Source organism: Monodon monoceros, unplaced genomic scaffold (assembly GCF_005190385.1).
Source record: "Monodon monoceros isolate NGI ecotype Baffin Bay Population unplaced genomic scaffold, NGI_Narwhal_1 Super_Scaffold_7, whole genome shotgun sequence".
Taxonomy (NCBI): domain Eukaryota; kingdom Metazoa; phylum Chordata; class Mammalia; order Artiodactyla; family Monodontidae; genus Monodon; species Monodon monoceros.
Genome location: NW_021703784.1, coordinates 55,351,667 through 55,370,979, shown reverse-complemented (window position 1 = coordinate 55,370,979; position 19,313 = coordinate 55,351,667). Strand labels below are relative to the sequence as shown.

Sequence of the window (19,313 nt, the reverse complement as noted above, 5' to 3'; positions counted from 1 at the left end):
CAGGGCCACAAACCAGCCCTGTGACAGCCGAGCAGGTGCTGTGGATGGACGAACGGACTGACGGACGTGCAAGGACGAGGGAGGAAGACAGACCCCACCAAGGCAGGAGGAAGAGGAACAGGCACCGAGGGTCCTTCAAGTCACATGCAGGCAAGCAGGTTGCTGAAGAGGCGAGCAGAGGCAGCTCTCAGCAGACGGGTTAGACCAGCTGCTCCTCAGGGGGTTAATTAGCATAAATGCAAATAACCAGGTAGCCCCACCCACCTCCCAAGGCCCGCCCCCCCCCCAATATGTCTGCAGGCAGGGTTTGGCTTACGTGGTGTCAAGTTCTATGAGATTGGTATCTACTGGAGCCTCGTTCTCTGGAACTAAACACAGGGCAGACGAGTGCCCATGGATTATTAGTGAGTGGGCAAGTGGGCAGGTGGGCACAGGTCCCCACCCTGGGACAACTAAGCTAAGATGGGGAGGGAAAGGAGGAAGGGGAGTGGAGAAGGGGGGGCTGGTCCCTGGTCTTGGTAACACCTCGAATAACCTTAAATGCAGGGAGGAGGGTCCAGGGAGGGCCAGGGAGGCCCACAGCAGGCCCAGGAGAACAGAAAAATCTCTGGACCCTGCTCCTTTTGGCACTTCTCCAGCACGACTTAGATTCATTTGTCACATGTAGGACTGTCACTAACTCTAATACAACCATTTATTCACATTTTCACATCTCTGAACTTGGGGTATGTTTACAATCAATGGCATTTCAAAGTTTAATTGTGGGAACACTTTTCTTTCTTTGTGGTACATACTACAATGTTTCTTTCAACCGAAACAGTCTTAGGTTTAATCCGGTATCACTTGGAAAAATTATGGGGGTGGTGTGTCCAGGGATCGTTTTATCCATGCAGCCCCTTCCGCTATGCCTGGATGCCAGACAAGGGCTCCAAGCATGGCCCGTGCAGCTCCCACCACCACCCCCAGCCCAGAGAGAACAGAGCCAGACCTCTCTATCTCCTGAGGAGTCAGATGCAAATAGGAGTGTGGGCCTCACAAAAGATCCCGTGAGCTGGGGAAAAGGCGTGACCCTGGGCTGAAGGCTGACCCAGAGGTAGGTGGGGTGATAGGGAAACCCCATCCCAGTGACCCACAGATTCTGCTCACCTTCCCGATGCGGGGGTTCCTCTTTGGGCTTGGGGTGCATTAGGGTGAAGGGCAGCTCCACAGCCACGTCACTGAAAGAGACCCAGACCAGTTGAGCCTTGAATCCAGTCCCAGGCTGTGAGTCTCAATGCCCTGTCACTTTGAGGACTGGGGAGGGTTTTACGGTAGCTCTGGGCCAAGAGGCAGGAAATCTGGCCCAAGAACCTGTTCCACCACTCTCTGAGCATCAGTCTATCTGGGAGTTGAACTGGGAGATTTCTTCTCCTGGCTCCAAAAAACATGGAAACTTCCCCTTTCCTGAGAAGGATCCCTGGATTCCCACGAGCTGGGAGGAGGCACAGGGGTGGGAAAAGGGTTGCCCAGGGCAGTGAGTGTGCATCTTGCTCACTGAGTGGCTCCAGAGGTGCCCTGAGTCCCTGCTGGCCTCAAATGGCCACAGCCAGCCCAGCCTCCCCTGACACTGCCCTTCCCAACTTCCTGGTTGGAACTCCTCCCACCCTCACTCTGTCTTATCTCCCAACATCTCCAGAGGGCTCCTGTGAAAGTGCTCAGGTGGCCCTAGCCCCCTGCAATCTAGATGATGCACTGCTGAGGTCAGCTTAATCAAATTCAAGCTAGATGGGACCCAGGCCCCTACATTGTGCACAGAGCCTTGAAGCCGTGTGGGGATGGAAGGATGGGAGCGGTGCTGCTAGTGGCTAACGTTTCTGACTGGGCCTTCTCTCCCCTTAGCCCTGATGGACAGAATAATAACAAGAGCAGACACTCACATGGTACTGACTCTGTGCCAAGGAGGGGTCTACTTTTTTGTTTTTTCGGCCTTGCTGCTCAGCTTGCAGGATCTTAGCTCCTTGACCAGGGATCGAACCTGTGCTCCCTGCAGTGGAAGCACAGAGTCCTAACCACTGGACTGCCAGGGCATTCCGCCAAGGAGTAGTCTAGAGTCACTCATTTAACCTTCACAACAACAATGTACAGGCTGGGAAATTGAGACCAAGGAGAAAACGCAGCATATCCAAGGCCGTACAGCTCTTAAAAGAAAGTGACAGGGCTTCCCTGGTGGCACAGTGGTTAAGAATCCACCTGCCAATGCAGGGGACACAGTTCAAGCCCTGGTCCGGGAAGATCCCACATGCCGAGCAACTAAGCCCGTGCACCACAACTACTGAGCCTGTGCTCTAGAGCCCGTGAGCCACAGCTACTGAGCCCGAGTGCCACAACTACTGAAGCCCGCGCGCCTAGAGCCCGTGCTCTGCAACAAGAGAAGCCAGCCAATGAGAAGCCCGTGCACCGCAACGAAGAGTGGCCCCCGCTCGCCGCAACTAGAGAAAAGCCCGCGTGCAGCAACAAAGACCCAACGCAGCCAAAAATTAAATTAATTAATTAAAGAAAGAAAGAAATTTTTTTTAAAAAAAAAAGAAAGTTACAGACTGAGGATTCTGACTCCCTAATTCACACCCTTAACCCTGTGTGATAACATCTCAGAATTGAGAAGGTGATTCCACCCACCCTCTTTCTCCACTCCAGACAAAAGCAGCCCTGAAAGCTCCTCCACTCCACTTAGGTGGTATCATCCTACAAGGCCCTGTCAACTGTGAGCGCCTACAGGCACATCATCTTACTGACTTTGCTGCCAGGGGCCAGCTGAGAGGAGGATGGGGCAGGGGACGGAGGGGTCAGGGGTATAAACTACGCAACCAGAAAGGGCTGTTCCACCAGCCCCACCACTCACTGAGGAACACTTCACATCTTTTTTTTTTTTTTTGGTACGCGGGCCTCTCACTGTTGTGGCCTCTCCCGTTGCAGAGCACAGGCTCCGGACGCGCAGGATCAGCGGCCATGGCTCACGGGCCCAGCCGCTCCGCGGCATGTGGGATCCTCCCGGACCGGGGCACGAACCCGTGTCCCCTGCATCGGCAGGCAGACTCTCAACCACTGCGCCACCAGGGAAGCCCCAACACTTCACATCTTTAAGTCTCACTGAGCTTATCTGGAAAACGGGGCTAACTATACCTACCTTCTAGAGCCACTTCCAGGAGGTGATGTAGGTAAAAGGCTTGGTTAAACTGTGAAGCTTGTGCCTGCCAGAATTATCACTTCCCCTCAATAGGAACATGGGGGTTTCATAAGGCTATTGAAACAATTTGGCTTTTTTGTTTTGTTTTGTTTTTTTGCTTTTTGCTTTTTGCTTCCAAAGGGGATTGCTTCTCCAGGTTCACTTGGAAAAGTGAGCTATCAGAATGGAAGCTGGTGGAGGATTAAGACTGCCAACCTTCACTAAAGCCATCCAGAATACAGATGGAAGAATCTGGACCTTAACCTTCCACCAGGCTATGAGCAGCCAAGGGCAGGGGGTGTATCTGATTCCTCTCTGGGAGCTCAGTCCCCCTCACCAGGCTGGGCTCAAGTATGGGTTCAGGAAATTCTTACTGAATTACACTGAATTGAATTTCGCCTCTCCAAATGGACTCAGTTTTCTTGGATGAGCAATAGTGGCACCTTGTGACAGGAGGAAGCAAAGCACTGGGTTTGGGGCACAGGTATTTTTGGAATGCACGTGGATCCAGCTGGCTCCAAGAAGCCTTGTCTACAAAGGCAGATCTCAGGACCTCTCCTTGACAACACTCAGCCAGCTGTTAGTTCTCATTAGTGTAGAAGTTTGAAAGCCACAAAGCCTGCATTTCTCCAAAACATCCTGTAAAACAGACTGGGGGCCACTCCCCAGATAAATGGAGCCAACTTTGCTGTCTGCAAAGGTCCTTGTCACTTGGGTAGGGTGGAAGAGCAGGGCGAGGTTTGAAAGGAGAAACTGCACCTCCTCAGTCCCTCTGGAGAGGGTCCTAGTCCCGGCACAGGCCTGAGCCTGGCAATCAAAAGTGACCGCTAAGATTCCTTCCAACCCAGTGCCCGTGATTCTGGACAATCAGGACAATGGTCTCCGGGCCCTTCAGGCAGGTGAGTTGATCAGGTCGAAGGAAGGGACTTTACCTGGATGCAAGATCTCCCAACAGGCTGTGGGTGGGTCAGAGGAGGCGGGAGAAGTGGTCAGGAGAGAGTTCAGAGAGGAAGAAAACAGAAAGCACGTTCATTTACCACCTCTGTTCCCCTTTGGGGTAGATTAGATCCTGGGACACACTCTACCCACCCCAGTTGTAACTGCTCGTTCAGGGACATACGGAGGTGTGAGCCCTGCGTGGGGAACTGGAACCCAGGCCCGGCTAAGCCAAACTCCCTGCGAGGGGAGCCCCAGGGTCATTATCTGTAAAGGAGACATAAAAGTTAACCCCTGTGCTGCCTGCCCTGGGGAGGCTGGGGCTATCCAATGGCAGAAGGAAGCACTTTAGGATTCCCCAAGGGTTCCTCAAGAAGGAGCCTGAGGCAGACTGTGGGTCCTGCAAGAGTCACAGGACACGGGATTTGAGATTTGTGATTCTGAGATGTCCTATAATATATGGTCCATATTACACACTGTCACCTGCACGAGGCATTATTCTAAGAATAAAGGAGACTCGATGTCTAATGCTATTAGCTTTCCAATCTTTTCATAGAAATTTATGAGTTAAAACAAATCCCTCTGACAAATTAGAAATCCTAATTCTAGGTTTATAACAACATGTAGGCCCAACATATGGAGAAAAGTGGGAGTTCTTTCTGAGCTTCCACCAGACAATGCTCCAGGTAAGGGAATACGTTTGGTCTACCGCCATGACCCCAGCACCCAGTCCGTGACCTGAGATTAAGGAAGGAGATTTCAGGAAATGTGTGTCTAGGCCTCTGTTTCCCCATCTGTAAAATAGGAGAGTCAGCGCATCCCCAATCCAACTCTGGAATTCTGAGCTCCTTGAGCCATTTCCCCAGCAGATCAGCCTGGGTATGAGTCGGGGTGGGTGCTGTGCCCTGAGATGTGATGACAGACATGGCACCCCTTGTAGACCCCACAGCACAGACTCTGAGGAAGCTTCCCCCCACCTCCCACGTGCCCAGACTAGCGATGGGGAAGAGGAGGAGGAAAAAGAGGAAGAAGAGGAGAAGGGGGGAGGAGAGAAAGAGGGGAGGGGCAAGAGAGGGGCCAAAGGCCTCTGAAGTAGAAGAGGGAAAGGGGAAGGAAGAGGATTCAGCTAAAAGGTCCAGCAAACAGGCAGAATGGGGCAGCGGGTGTGGCCATCAGGGACCTCCCTGCTGCACTTTGGGGTCTGGGTCTGGGCTGGGCTGTAACACTTACCCTCCCCGAGACACCACCAGCTTCACCTTCACTTTGTAGGAAACAATGATGCCCAGGATCTCCCGGTTGGCTCCTTCCCTCAACCTGCAAGGCGACACAGGGAAGTCGGTTCACAGGGCTTGCTGGTGGGCAAGACCCGGCAGGGTGGGGTGCGGTGTGGGCAGCGGCCATCGGTCCCTTTCCTGGCCACTCAGCCGCCAGGTACAGGCAGAGCCCAGTGCGTGAGAAAGGCGAGGTCTGCTCTCAGGGAGCGGGAACTCAGAGCCCTGGCTTCCGAGTCTGGCTTTGAACCCCTGCTTCCCTCCAGGGGCCTGAGTCCCAGCAGTGCTGTGCGGAGCGGCTCTTCCTGCTCTCACGTGGATTCCCTTTGTCTCACTCCTGAGCCAGAGAGACGAGGGCAGTTGGCGGGGGAGAGGAGGGGAGTGGGTACCAGGGAAGACCCTGCAGGAAAGTGATGCTTTAATTAGGTCTCGAAAGCAGGTAGGATTTGAGCCAGGGAAGAAGAGAGCAAACACTCCAAGGGGAGATGGTAGCATATGAAGGGGCGGGTGAGACAGCGTTTGGGCTGGAGTGGTGGGCAGCGGTGCTGCAGAGGTGGGTCAAACCCCCAGGAAGGGCCAGACCTCAGCGGGCAGGGCAAGACGGGTCCCCACACCCCCAGGTCTCCACTAGAGGAGGGTGGCCTCAGGGAGTCAGTGGTGACCGTGGAACAGGAGTGACCCTACGTTATGGCCCTGGGATCTCTGCCGTCCGGGGACACCCCCACATGTGGTTTAGCCCAGCTCACCACCCTCAACTCTCCAGACTCCCCAGGCCTGTCCTGATTCACCCTCTCCTGCTAGGACCCTTCCAGAAGCCACTCCCTTCCTTCCTTCCTTCCTTCCTTCCAGCCTTGCTCTGCCTCAGGGTCACACTCCATCCAACAGAAGACATGACGTCAGAAGCTCCTGCCTCTTGCACGAAGCCTTTCCAGGTTGCCCTCCCCTCGGCAAGCCAGCAGAGCGCAGCACTGACTACGAGAGGCTGGTCGAGTGGTCCATCTTGCTCTCTGGGGCACCCCTGGATAAGGGTGGGATTGGGGGACAGCTTCTCTGGCAGTTCAAGCTCATGAGGACAGGCCCTGGACAACGCTTGGGGAGAGGGTAGCCTGAGCCCACGCTGGCACTGGTGGGACCAAGGTGGGTGTGGACCCGTTTTGGGGAAGGGTAGGGGAGCCAGTGGAGGGGGGACATCCAAGAGCCTGGGACTAGGGAGAGTAGGTCCTCACAGGGTGCTGGAGGCCAGGTTCGTGTCCTCATGTTTGAGCTTCCCGTCCAGGGCGAGGCCCCGCTTCTCTCGGTTGTTGGCCAGGAAGGGGGTCAGCGTGTAGACTTTGCAGAATGTCGAGCTGGGCGCCACTGTGTCACTGGGAAGAAGGGGGACCGATGTGGAGAGGCCCCCCAGAGCCAACCCCAGCCCAGCCAGGTCACAGAGCCCAGCCCTGCTCCAAGTCCCCCTCCGCCACGAAGGGGCCACATGGGCCAGGCCCAGCTCTGGCAGGGAGACCACTGCCACCCAAAAGGGCCACATCTCTGCTCCACATGCAAACAGCAATGACTCTGGGGTGATCCAACAACTTCATTCTTGGTTTGTAAGCAGGTGCAAGGTTTTAAAGACTCAAGGTACTGCTCGGCCCTGTGCTGTTTGACTAGGATAATTTTTTAGTGGAGACAGCATGGACTTTTTCTTTCCCTAACACATTATTATGAAAGGATTTCAAACATACAGGAAAACTGAAAGAATTGTGCAGTGAACACCCATCTACCCACCCCCTGGGTTCTACAATGAAGACCTTATTTGCCTTATCTCATCTCCATCCATCACGTGTAAGGTGTTTGGATTGTTCAGTTTTGACCTGCTTTTGCTCCATCCGCCATCCCCCTTCTCAACAATGAGCGAGCTGGGGTGCAGTAAGCCTCAGAGTCAGAAGAGCCCCAGCTCTGCTGCCGGCCAGCCCTGTGAGGCTGAGCAAGTCACCTCTCTGGCCCCATTTCCTTCCCTACGTACTGGGGTCAGCAGCAACCCCAACTCAGAGGGCTTTGTGCAATCTAGGTTTCCAGTACAGTGTAATTATTCTCTTCCTTCCATAACCCCAGTCCTCTTAGATTCACTAGCTCTTATTTTGTCATTCTAGTTTTAGTGGGTCTTTTCCCTGACTGTAGCATGCATTTCCTTATAGCTAAACCAAGTGGATGGTTTCTAAAAGGCTGTTCAGGGTCATTTACACTGAGCGGCAAGGAAATCTGAGGCCCGGCCCTCTGCCAGGTGGAGAAGAGCCACCTGGACCTGTGACCAGACCTAGGGCTTCTCTTTTCCCCACCGGATCCCACACGTCCAAAGCTGGCCTTGTGCTCACTTACTCAGCCTCTTCCATGGCCACGGGGCACTTGTACTGCGCTGTGTTGAAAAGGCAGATGTCTGCATACTGGCGCACTGAGGAGGAAGAGGGAGACAAGGTGGGGTGAGCCAGGGGTCCCAGGCTCCCCGAGTTGGGGATGTTCAGCCCCAGGCAACAGCCAGTCCACCAGAAGCTTCTGCAGGAGAGGGACCCATCCTCTACATGGCAGCTCAAACATGCCCACTCCTTCCATAAACAAAAATCTTCCCTTGAAGGACAGCCCTGGCCAGAACCCAGGGAACCTAAGAGAAGAGGGGGCTTCAACAGTAAACTCATTACCCCGTCAACAAGCAGCCTGTGTTACCAGCCTCAAAAGTCTTACCCTTTGGCTTAGCAGGCCTTGGGCTTCTCTGTGGGCCGGTAGTTATTTACAAGGCTGTTAGTGCGGGGAGAGCCTTCAGCTACCCCGACCCCTGGGAGGAGTCCCCGTGCCACCCCCGGGCCGGCCCTCTGCCCGAGTACCCGAGATCTTAATCTTCTTCACTGTCTTGTTGGTGTTGTTGGTGACGTGGACGTTGACACTGATGGGTTCTCCGTGGTAGTAGATCTGGGAGGTGTAAGAAGGGAGAGGGACGGATGGGAAGCCTCCAAAGCTTTAGATGACGAAGAGGGAGAAGAGGCCCCACACACACCTCCTGGGGTTCCCAAGGCCTTGGCCACTCTGATATTGGCCCCAAGTTCATCAGCCACTTCCCACTGATGCCACTGGGCATGTTAAACTTAAGTTCCTTTGTGGGACCTTGAAAGATAATTAAGTTAGAAGGTGATACTCCTGTGTTCCACTCCGGGGTTGGCCACCAGAAGTAACGATAACAGGAATAATAACGGTAATGAGGGTGAGAGTGGTGTGACCTTGAACAGGTTATCTAAGCCTCAGTTTCCCCCTCTGTACAATGGAGGGACTGGAGTAGGTGATATGTCAAGTCCCTGCCGGCTCTGGCTGCCTGGAAGTTAGACCCAGGAGGGTCGGGAAGAAGCAGGAGAAAGGTGGGGAAGGGCTGACGCACTCACTGAGGGAAACTGCTCTGAATCCTCATTGAAGAGCCTCAACTTGCATCTTGGCCCAAGCACTTGCCTTCAGCTGCCCCCCCCCCAAGAGGGAGAGGAGGTGCTCACACTTCAAAGGGGGACAGGGGTGCAGGGAGATGGCCAGGACCCAGGACCCTTCAGGAGGTATGCTGACTTCTGAAGTCAATCGCACCCTTCGAGCTCATGCCCCACCTCTGCCACGCCTTTAGTCCCCAAGAGGCTTCTCCAAATCCTCCAACGGAAGTCTCAGATTCCCTGAGCCCTGTGATCCTTGGGCTGGAGGCAGAAGCTCCCAGCCGAGGAGGCCCAGAGGGCATGAGAGAGCTGGGACCTGAGGCTCCAGCCCTGGGGGAGCGGCCCCCACCCCCTGCCAAGCCCGAGCCTCCTACCTCCTTATCCAAGGAGGCCTCCAGATGCAAGGGCTTATCGGACATGAGGAACTGCCTGGTGGTCTCGGCTGTGGGCTGGGGGCCAGGCCTCTCCGGGGCATATTGCACCTTCCGGATGATCAGGCGCACAGAATTCCTAGTGGAGATGGGTAGAGCAAAAGATGACCAGAGTCACCTGCCTCCATCCTCTTTCCTTGCGACCCTCACATCCTTCTCTTGCTGAAGAGACTGCCATGGTTCCCATGACCTTGGACTCCAGTCCAAACTGCAGAGTTTGGCATAGGGCCTTGTCACCATCTGGTCCCACTCCAACCTCCTGCATCTTGTCCCCAGCCTCCTCCACTTCTTCACTATCATTCTCGATGGTCTATCTAGTCCTATTTCTGAAGCTCTGCTTATACTGGGTCCCAGCCTATAACACTCTCTTCCAGCTTCTGCCCTCATTTGCTTCCTTCCTCAAGGCCCAGCCAAACACCTGCTCTACCAGGAAACTCCCAAGATCCGCCCACTCTGATCTTCTCCTGGTGTGAACTCCCTCCCACCACATCAGAGGCCAAACCGTCCCATGGCAGCACTTCACGTGGATCTGTGTGCTGGTAGCCAGCGGACGCTAAGAAAGCGACTGTTGTTTCACCTCCTGCATCTCTCATGTCACCTAACAGTGTGAGTTCTTTAAGGACAGACGTTTTTGTCTACATTGTTCGCTACTGTATTCTCAGTATTTATGACAGTGCCTGCTGCCATATAATAAATACCTGCTAAATATCTATTAAATAAAAATATACACAGGGAACAAGGGGCTCATGAAGAAACGGGGCTCAGAGAGGTGAAGGAGTTCAGTGAGGAGGTGTGCATTCAGGCAGGGGGAGTAAAGAGGATAAAGGCTCAGTGAGAGGATGGAGGCCCAGAGATGGGATGGGGCTCAATGAAGGTGATGGGCTCGGGGAGGAAACAAGGACACGAAGATTTGGTGAGGGGATGGGACTCAGACAGGCAGTCTCCTGACTGTCAGGTGTGCTAGGTATCCCGGCATCCCTCTTTCTCAGCTAAGCCACCTCCATTCCCTGAGCTGGATAGCCGGGGCTAAAGTCCTAGCTCTCCCCATACTAACTATATGACCTTGAGTAAATTAACCTCCGTGCCTCAGTCTCCTCATCTGTAAAATGGTGACAACAGCAGGACCCACTTCTTAGGGTTGCTGTGAGGACTGAATTAGTTCATACATGTCCATCACTTTGAACTGTGTCTGGTGTCTAATAAGCTCTTGATAAGTGATAGTTGCTATATCATTATTAGTAACTCCAGCGTGGACTTAAAATGTCCCATTGGTGGTAAGTGCTGGCTCTCAGTACTGCCTCCTCTTCCCTGCTCTGGTTAGGCCACCTACCACAACCTACAACCCCCTTCCTTTCTTCTGATCTCAGGGCTTAAGAAGAAAAGGGGGACAGAGAAGCAAGGGAGGATCCCATCTCCACACACACATAAGCTGCCAGGTTGGAGTTAGAGATGTGCAATGCATCCTGCGACCACTAGGTGGCAAACTCAGCCCGCTCCCTAAGAGGCTGCAGCGCCCTCAGGAAGCAGGGTGCATCAGAGCTGGGGGCTGAGGCCAGCCTCGCCGGGAGCCAGAGCAAAGCCCGACCCCAGGAGGGGCAGGTGTGAGCGCGGGGCTGGGCAGCTCACCCCAGAAGTCAGGACCAGCTATTTCTGGCTGCTAGCTTGGGCTCTCTGTCTGCCCAGGGCTGTGTCTCTCCAGGAAAAGGTTTCCCCTCTCTGACATACGGCTGACCTCCTCCCTCTGCCCTGGGTGGGTTCACGTTCTCCCCTTCCCTGCCTTGTTTAGAAGCCTCCATTGACACCCCCCTAACCCGCCGCCACAACCTCCTGCTGATGGCCTCCCAGGAGAACTGGGAGATGGGGGTCCAAGCTGGCGGGAAACATCTTGTTCACTGTTTAAAACAACCTGATTTTCGTTTTTCGTTTTTTTTCCAAAACAAAATTAAAGGACACGCGTCTGGAGAGGAAGAGATTAGAGGCAGGGAGATAAGGGAAGCGGGTACAGTGGTGCAAAGGAGAAAGCGCTGAGGCCTGAGCCAAGGCAACTGAGCCACCTCCCCCAGGAAGCCCTCACAACCTGCAAGCCTTCCCGAGTGCCCTTTGCAGAGTTCCCAAGGCTGGAACGTGAGGCCCCTCCTTGCACACTTCCAGGCATTGTGACTTCTGTCTTCTTCAGACTTTGCCCATCCTGTCTCCCTACCCCTGCCAGCAGGCAGCCCACGCCCAGGCAGGCGGAAGCTGCGCCCTTCTCACCGCTTGTGGATCTTCTCCTCCAGGTTCTCGGCGCAGAAGGCTTTCACTTCATAGTCCACACCGCAGGCCTGTGGGGAGGGGTCACTGACCGCAGAGCCTTGGAGAGGACCGGCTCCCATGAGCACAGCCTGCCCACCCTCTCATTTAACAAGGCCGCTGGATGGGAGCACCACGTTCCCACGGCCTGACCCCCCTCGTCTGACTCGGAGCCCTGCGCTCAGCCAGCCGTGGGGCTGCCTCCCCCATCCGACCTTCCCGCAGAGCTGCTCCCTGACCGGGCTCCTCTCCAGACTCCTGCCTGTCTGGGGGGCTGTCCTCATCACTCAGCGAGGCAGCCGCCCAGAAACAACAACAGGCACCTCTGCAGCCCTGTTCAGAGGGCTCCCCCCGACCTCCGGTGCACAGACCCTGCACTGGGCGTGTCCCTGCAGCGCCTCACTCCACCCTCTAGGCCGCACGACGAGGCACATCCTACCCTCTTCATTTCGCAGACGAGGAAACGGGCTCAGAGATCTGAGGCCTGGGCCACTCATGGTGTCACTCCTCTCTGAGCCTCAGTTTCCCCACCTGTGAAACAGTGATGACTGCACCTCCGCACAAGGTTGTGAGGCCAGCTGGTTTTCCAGAGAACATTCTGCAGACAACACCGAGGCCAGCGAGAGTGACCCTGGGCACATAACTGAGTGATACCGTATCTGCTGCCCTGTCTGAAAAGACTGCTTATCTGAGGTGGGATCAGCCTGGCCTAGAGGCAAGGAGGCTTCTACATGGAGGGTTCTAGCACCCTCCCCAGAGAGAAAGCCAGGGAACTGGAGACACAGTGTCCTGGACCCAGAGAGATGCTCCCTTGGGGGTGACCCACCTTCCCTGTGTCTTCAGGCCCCGGCTGCAACGTCACAGAACATGGGAGGTTCGGAGCGATCTGTTAAGAGGACAGACAGACCTGTCACATTCACCACTGACCTCTCTGTGTCTCCCACCCCAGGCACCCATACACACATTCATCAGACCAGGGGACCCTGAGGACAGGCCATGTCCCTCCCATCAGACTAGGGAATTCAGGGGACAGCCCATGTTTCCCCCATCAGACCATGCCAAGCCACGCCCCATGTTTAGACCAGAGGCCCCTTCAGTAAAGCCAAGGATTTCAGTGTTTTTCTTTATCTAAGGGTTTAACCCAGCACAGTCCCCACAGAACAAGAGTTGAAAAGGTCTTTCCACGATGTCCACTGTGGTAGGCAGAATAATGGTCCCCCAAAGATGTCCCCATCCCTATCTCCAAAACCTGTGATAATGTTACCTTAAATGGCAAAAGGAACTCTACAGTGTGATTCACTTAAGTATCCTGAGATGGGGAGATTACCCTGGATTAACCAGATGGGCCTTATCACAGGGTCCTTAACAGTGAAAGCAGAAAGCAGAAAAGACAGCAGAAAAGTCAGAGTGATGGGATTCGAGAAAGACTGGATCAGCCATTGCTGGCTTTGAAGATGGAGGAGGGGCAGGCTAGGGACCAAAGAGTGTGAGTGGTTTCCAGAAGCAGGAGAAGACAAGGAAACCGTTTCCCTCCTGGAGCCTCCAGAAAGAATGCAGCCCTGCTGACACCTGATTTTAGCCCCGTGAGACCTGATGTTGATTTCTGACCTCCAGAACTGTAAGATAACACATTCGTGTTTTAATTAGCAGGTTTAATTACTACCAGGTTTGCAATGATTCGTTCTAGCAGCCACAAGAAGCTAACACATCTATAACAGAGAGGATGGCTCTGCACCCTCTCCCCTTCTCTGACCCTCACAGAAAGCCGGGGGATTTCACTGAATCACAGAATCAGAGTCTGAGAAACAGTTAATTTGAAAATCCAGAATCTTGGGGTCTTGGAGTGGAAAGATGGCTGAGCAGGGAAATCCACTACTTGCCATCCTCGTTTGTGAGCTGGGTTGAAGCAGGGCTAGTGGGCAGCCGGTCTGAGGGAGGAGACAGCCTTGTGGTGACCCAGGGGCCAGAAAGGGCTCCTTCTTTCTCTGCAGCAGCCCCCCTCGACCCCCCTTTCTCCCACCAATGACCCGGACTCAGGAGGGTCTGGGGAGTAGCGCAGAGGTAAGGGTGATGCCCCTGGCAGTGGCCAGAGACACTTACCAGGCAACGTAAGTGCCAATGCCCTGGTCCCAGCGTACACTGGGAAACTGGGTGGCACGGCGCTGCTGCCCCAGCTGCCCCCATATGCCTGCCCAGAGGGCTTGCTAGACGTGATGCTTCTGGAATGGGGCCCCAGGGGCTGGCAGTCCCTGACCTCAAAGGTGAAAGGGTAGGCGTGCTCGCCCAGCTTCTTGATGAGGCGCTCCTGCAGCCGAGTCAGGGGTTTCTTGTCCTCAGGGGCTGGCGGGAAGGACTGCACGTTGGCCACAAACAGGTCCTTGCGAAAGGTCAGGCCCAGGACATCCAGGTCCTCCCGGCCGTAGCGGAAGGCGCAGGTCAGTGTCACATAGACTGTGGGAGCAGGGGGCACTAAGGAGGGGCCTGGGAGGGCAGCAAACACGCCCCCCAGAGCGTGAGCCGCAGCCCTGGGACTGGCCCCACTGGAGGCACAGGTCTGTCCCAGAGCTCCTGCGGGGAGGGCTGCGCTGCCCTTGGGATGGGGTGTCAGGTGCCTGGCCCCTGGGAGGAAGTGGGGCTGACTGCTGGATCGGTTCTGTTCTTCTCCACCCCCACTGCAGCCCAGGGCATGTGTGGAGAGGGTCTGACAGGGTTGATAGGGGCTGGGAAGGAGCACAGTGGGAAAGAGTAGTGGGAGGGGAAACAAGTGCTGGGTGGTGTCCGGAAGGCTCAGAGTCTTGTCCCACTCACCCCCCCCCCCCGCCCCGCCTCCTGTCCTCCTGCTGACCTTAGACAATTCCTTGACCTCCCCAGGAATCAATCTTCTCTTCTGTACAATGAGACCCTAACTCCTGCTCTGTTTGCATCCCCAGCCTTGCAACAGTCATGATGGATTGATGTAAAAGGGCTCAGGGCATTAGAAGGTTCTCCCAAAATGGGCGCGGGCAGGGCCGCCCCAGGCCGGGGGAGGCCAAGGCACCTGCTCTGACGTTGACTGGAGCTGTCGAGGGAAGTACCAGCAGGGAGGGGCAGGGACAGGCTTGTTGCCTCTCTTACTGCTGATATTCTGCCTGCGAGTCAGGAAGGCCCTCGGCTGGAGGTCATGGAGGAAAAGGAGGCCCCTTGACAGGCTGGGGGTAAGGGCCACAGCTCACCTCTCCTCTCCTTGAGATACTCAGGATCCACCAGGACCACACCATCTGGAGGAAGGACAGAGGGTGAGTAGACTTGACCATTCCAACTTCTGAGCCCCAAACACCAAGTTAAATTTAAACTCAACCATTTGTCTGTCCAAAAGCATCATGAGCGAAATGGGGAGGCCAGCGCCCGGTCGATGGTACCACCATGTCCCCCCCTTACACACCCACCCAGTCTGGCCTGACAGACCCAGCTCACAACTTTGGGCAGATTATTTAACTTCTGTGTCTTCATCTGTTAGTCAGAATAATAAGATGGGTCCAAAACCCCAGTATCAGGTATACTCTGGAATTCAGAAGGTTTGAATTGTAGAAAGGCCATATGGTCCATCTTCCACAGGTTCTCTAATGTCTTCTGCCAGCCCTGGGGCAGCACCCCTTGTCAAACTCATTGATACCTCTGCAGGGAGACGCAAATATTTTCACCAAGAGGGTCACTAAGGTATCGGTGGCCTCCCATCAGTTCAGGTCAGGTTTGCCACTGAATGAATTTTGTGTCAAACTCATGAACAGTTTGGGGCTTGCAGAGCTTTGGGATTTGGGATTATCAGATCCTGTAGTACCTACATCATAGGGCTCCTGTGAGGACGAAATGAGTCAGTATGTGTCAAGTGTTAGACAGTGCCTGACACATGTGACACCATGGAGAATGTCCCAAGGCCTGGTCTTGGGAGTACAGAGTCCAGCTGAAGACGAAGGATGTTTTCTCTGCCCAGACCCCAGGAGGCCAAAAAGACTGGCTCAGGGGTCACCCTGTCACCTGCCCTCCCCAGTCTAACCCACAGCCCCCCTCACCCCACACTGACCCCCAGAGCTGACCCCTCAGAGGCCACATTAGGAAGTGAGTGCCCGGAGGGTTCCTGGTCTTCTCCCAGTGCTGGGCAGGTCCAAGGGACGACTGGTCAGGGGGTGCCCACCCCATGCCCAGAGCCTGACGTGCATCTTCCCTCCTTTTACCGTGGGCTTTCCTCTGGGCCTGGGCACCAGGGGCTGAGTGGAAACTCAATGCAGAGGACATCCCAGCAAGGGCACTTCCCGAACCAGGGGTGTCAGGGAAGGCTCCCTGGGGGAGGGGGAGGGGGAACCAGGTCTTAAGGGCAAGTAAAGGTCATCATTTAGGTGACCAAGGGACAGCCCAAGGTGGGCAGTGGGAAGAGCACGGCTCTGAGGCTTGGGAGAGCAGACCCCGGAGGCGTAGGAGGAAGGAGAGCCGGGCCTGACCTTAAACGTCCTGTCTGTGAGGTCAGGGGGCTCGGACTTGCCCCTGAGTTTGCAGGGTAACCAGGGGTAGAGTTAAACATCGGGAAGACACAATCAGCTCAACGTTGTGAGGGAAAAAGATTTTCTCACTGTGGGTCATTTGAGCAGCTCTGGACGACGCCCCAGCACTCTCTGGGATCTGCAGGGCCTGGCATGAAGCAGGTGCTCTATGAACACTTGTCAAACAGTTCTCAGGGTACCTGTGTGTGTTAGGGGAGCCAGATCCCTCCTGTCCCTCTCCCCAGTCCCCGTGACCCCGCTGCTATCCTTAAAGGCCAAGGAGTGTGAACAGCCCTGGCCTCAGACAGCCTGTAGGAAACTTTGCCTTGGAGCAGGCCACAGGCGAACACAGGGATGCTTGCTCCCTGCCTCCAAGTTCAGGGAGGAGATGGAAATGGTAGAGGGGGCAGTGAGCTTCAGAGGACACCAGACAGGGCTGGGGAGAAGAAGTGGGGTGGGGTCATAGTGCTCCAGGCCAGAATCCTAACTGGGGGCGATTCTGCCCCACAAGGGAATATTCGCAAGGTCTAACAACATTTTTGACTGTCGTACTGGGATGGGGGGACTGCTGGTGTCTAAAGGGTAGAGACCAGGAGTGCTGCTAAGCACCCTTCAACAGAGAGGATGGCCCCCGCCAGCAAAGAATTATCCAATCCGAAAGGTCAAGAGTGCTGAGGTTGAGAAGCCCTGAACAAGAAAAAGTCCTTGCAAGGTGCCTTCAGCCACAGCCCAACCTCCGGTAAGAACCCCACGTCAGTGAGGACAGCCTCCATTTCACAGGCCCCTAGGTTTTCCTGTCACCTCCCACCCTTTGCCATTAGGAGGGAGCAGAACAAAGGCTCTGCGAAGCCAGACTGCCTGGGTCTGTTTGAATCCAGGCTCCTCGATCTACTCGCTCTGTGACCTGGAGGAAGTCACTTAACCTCCCTGTGCCTCGTTCTCCTCGGTAAAGCAGGGATGATAATAGTAGCAGTTACCCTCGGTGTTGGGTATATAATAAGGCTCACGATAAGTGGTGGCTGTTGTCATCCTCCTGGTGTCATCAGGACACCGGCCCCGCTTCTTTCCTCAATCCTTCCCACAATTTCCTCTCACAGGTCCCTCAGTTGAAGAGGAAAGTAGCTGCTTGGTAAGCTTTTGCTGACTGAACGCACGTCCTGTTCTTGGTACCAGGCCACTCTGGAGACCTGAAGGCTATTCCTGGGCAGCTTCAACACGCTCTTCTCTGGAAGGAGCCAGGCCAGCCCTGCCTCCCCCCTCCCCTCCCTCTCTGGCCTCCAGGGACTCACCCACGGGGTCCACGAGGTCGATGTGGTCCACAAAGTCCCGCTTTCCCAGGTAGACGGTGAGCTGGGGAGGAGAGGCACAGAGGGTGTTAGCAGCTGTGGGCCCCCGCCCTGGAGGAAACCCTGGGAGCTGCCCCTGAAACCCCTGGACCCAACCCTAGCCCTCATCAAAATCCTAACTGGACTTGGACCCGAGCCCCAGTCCTAATACTAACAAGCCCGTGTATAATTTTTAAAGCACGCGTTCATCCCGAGGCCCTGTGAAGAAGTTGCTATTGTTCCCATTTTGCAGATGAGGACACTGAGGCCTGCAGGGATCTTCATGCCAAGCACCACTGAGGGTGGAGAGGCGGCAGCAAAGGAGTCTGCTGGGAGGGGGTGCTGGGTGCATCTCTGAAAGGACGGGGGGACCCAGAGCAGGGCCAGCAGCGCCGAGAGGGCGCTCTGAACACTGAGCTCTGTGCCCTTCACCGCTCCCGGCCTCTGTGCAGCCTGCAGAGATCCACTCGAAGGAGGACTTGTTTTCCGAGGCAGTGAGTGCCCCACTCGTTAACCAGTCTTCAGGGAAGAACCCCAGAGCTAGAATCCAGAGTGTCATCCTGGATGCTTCCTACTCCTCCCCAATCCCTAAATACTGACAAGTCTCCCTCCACCAGATTTCTCCATCCTCACAGCCAGCCTTGGCTGAACTACACACCAGCCCCTTGATGGTCTGCTGCCTGGAGCCTCCCATACTTCGGACCTTTCTCCCCTCCTTAGCCACACTGGTCATCCTAAAATGCAAATCTAACCATGGTAGTCTGGTCTGAAAACCCCTCTGATGGTTCCTCAGTGCCCAGAGGTAAAATGACAAATGAGTTTCATTCCAAATGCCAACTCTGATTGATTGGTAGGGGCTGCCTGGGGCCCTGGGTTGAGAAGAATCCAAGATGGAATATGGGCTCAGCAGGAAAGGGTGAACAGTGATTGGTGATGTCTGCCTCGGGCTCAGAAGGGAGACGTGGGTGATTGGTGATGTCTGCTGTGGGCTCAGAAGGGAGACGTGGGTGCACGTGGTGCTATCTGCCAGCCCAGGCCAGGAGTCCGAGCTCCTAAGCCCGGCCACCTCCCCCTCTCAGCTCCTGCTCCCTCTGCCTCCCTCTTGGCACCCAGACTCCCTACAACTTATATTCACGCCTTGTATGCCCTTTTCCACCCTGCCTTGCCTGGGAATGCATCTTTCCCCACGGAAGCCATCCCTGACCACCCAGGCTGGGTCTGCAGCTATACTTACCACTTTATATTGAAATTACCAGTTTCTGTGTCTACCTCCCGCATCTGGCCCTGAGGGGCACAGGCTGTGCCTTATTTATCTCAGTACACCCTACCCTGATTCCCACTGGCTCAGCCTATACCTGACATGGAATGATGTCAGTAATATGCGCTGAACTGAGAGGAAAGCAGGATGGAGCCTGGGGCCGTATTAAGAAAGAGAACAGGGCAGGCACTGGGAGCTGCCCCGGATAACAGGGCTCAGTAGAGAGGCTCCAGGGGCCACTCATGCCGGAGGACTCACCACCCCTGAGGACCTTGGCACTTGCTCTAATTATTGCACTCGCAGTGCAGCCTCTCCGTGACGGGCCACACCAGGGCAGGGGTTCCCTAAAGTCCAGGAGAGTCGTCCTGCCCCCCTGAGACGGCAAGTTTGCTGACAGGGCCCCTCTCCTTGTAGTCGAGGGCTCCTAAGGACAGGGCTGTGTCTCTCCCTCAGACAGGGTGTGCAGGTCCTTCGCGGCAGTAAAGATGCCGGAAGAGGGGATGAGAGTTTGAGGACAGAGAGGAGACAGGGTGCGGCTGCTACAGACTCACCTTTCCATTGGGGCTCGCCTTCTTGAACACCCTGGGGAGAGAAAGAGCGGGAAGGCCAGGTTAGCATATCCCGCCCAGGGGTAGGTTCCTGCAGGC

The 19,313-nt window shown here is 55.2% G+C and overlaps 1 protein-coding gene across 7 annotated transcripts in view; it reads right to left on the bottom strand.

The window, feature by feature from the left end:
• The window catches only part of ARRB1 (arrestin beta 1), an 81,688-nt gene that overhangs the window by 10,368 nt on the left and 52,007 nt on the right, over window positions 1-19,313 (bottom strand). For 3 of the 7 annotated variants that reach the window (XM_029209506.1, XM_029209509.1, XM_029209504.1), the window contains exons 2-15: window positions 19,218-19,248; window positions 17,373-17,433; window positions 14,782-14,826; window positions 13,824-14,020; window positions 12,396-12,455; window positions 11,534-11,601; window positions 9,224-9,359; window positions 8,268-8,352; window positions 7,768-7,840; window positions 6,636-6,773; window positions 5,369-5,452; window positions 4,135-4,158; window positions 1,147-1,217; window positions 317-368 (exon numbers count right to left, since the gene is read on the bottom strand). In XM_029209506.1, the coding sequence (XP_029065339.1) occupies window positions 317-368; window positions 1,147-1,217; window positions 4,135-4,158; window positions 5,369-5,452; window positions 6,636-6,773; window positions 7,768-7,840; window positions 8,268-8,352; window positions 9,224-9,359; window positions 11,534-11,601; window positions 12,396-12,455; window positions 13,824-14,020; window positions 14,782-14,826; window positions 17,373-17,433; window positions 19,218-19,248 (1,125 nt within the window). The remainder of the gene's footprint in view (window positions 1-316; window positions 369-1,146; window positions 1,218-4,134; window positions 4,159-5,368; window positions 5,453-6,635; window positions 6,774-7,767; window positions 7,841-8,267; window positions 8,353-9,223; window positions 9,360-11,533; window positions 11,602-12,395; window positions 12,456-13,823; window positions 14,021-14,781; window positions 14,827-17,372; window positions 17,434-19,217; window positions 19,249-19,313) is intronic. The other 4 variants (XM_029209510.1, XM_029209508.1, XM_029209511.1 and 1 more) reach the window with 2 other exon arrangements.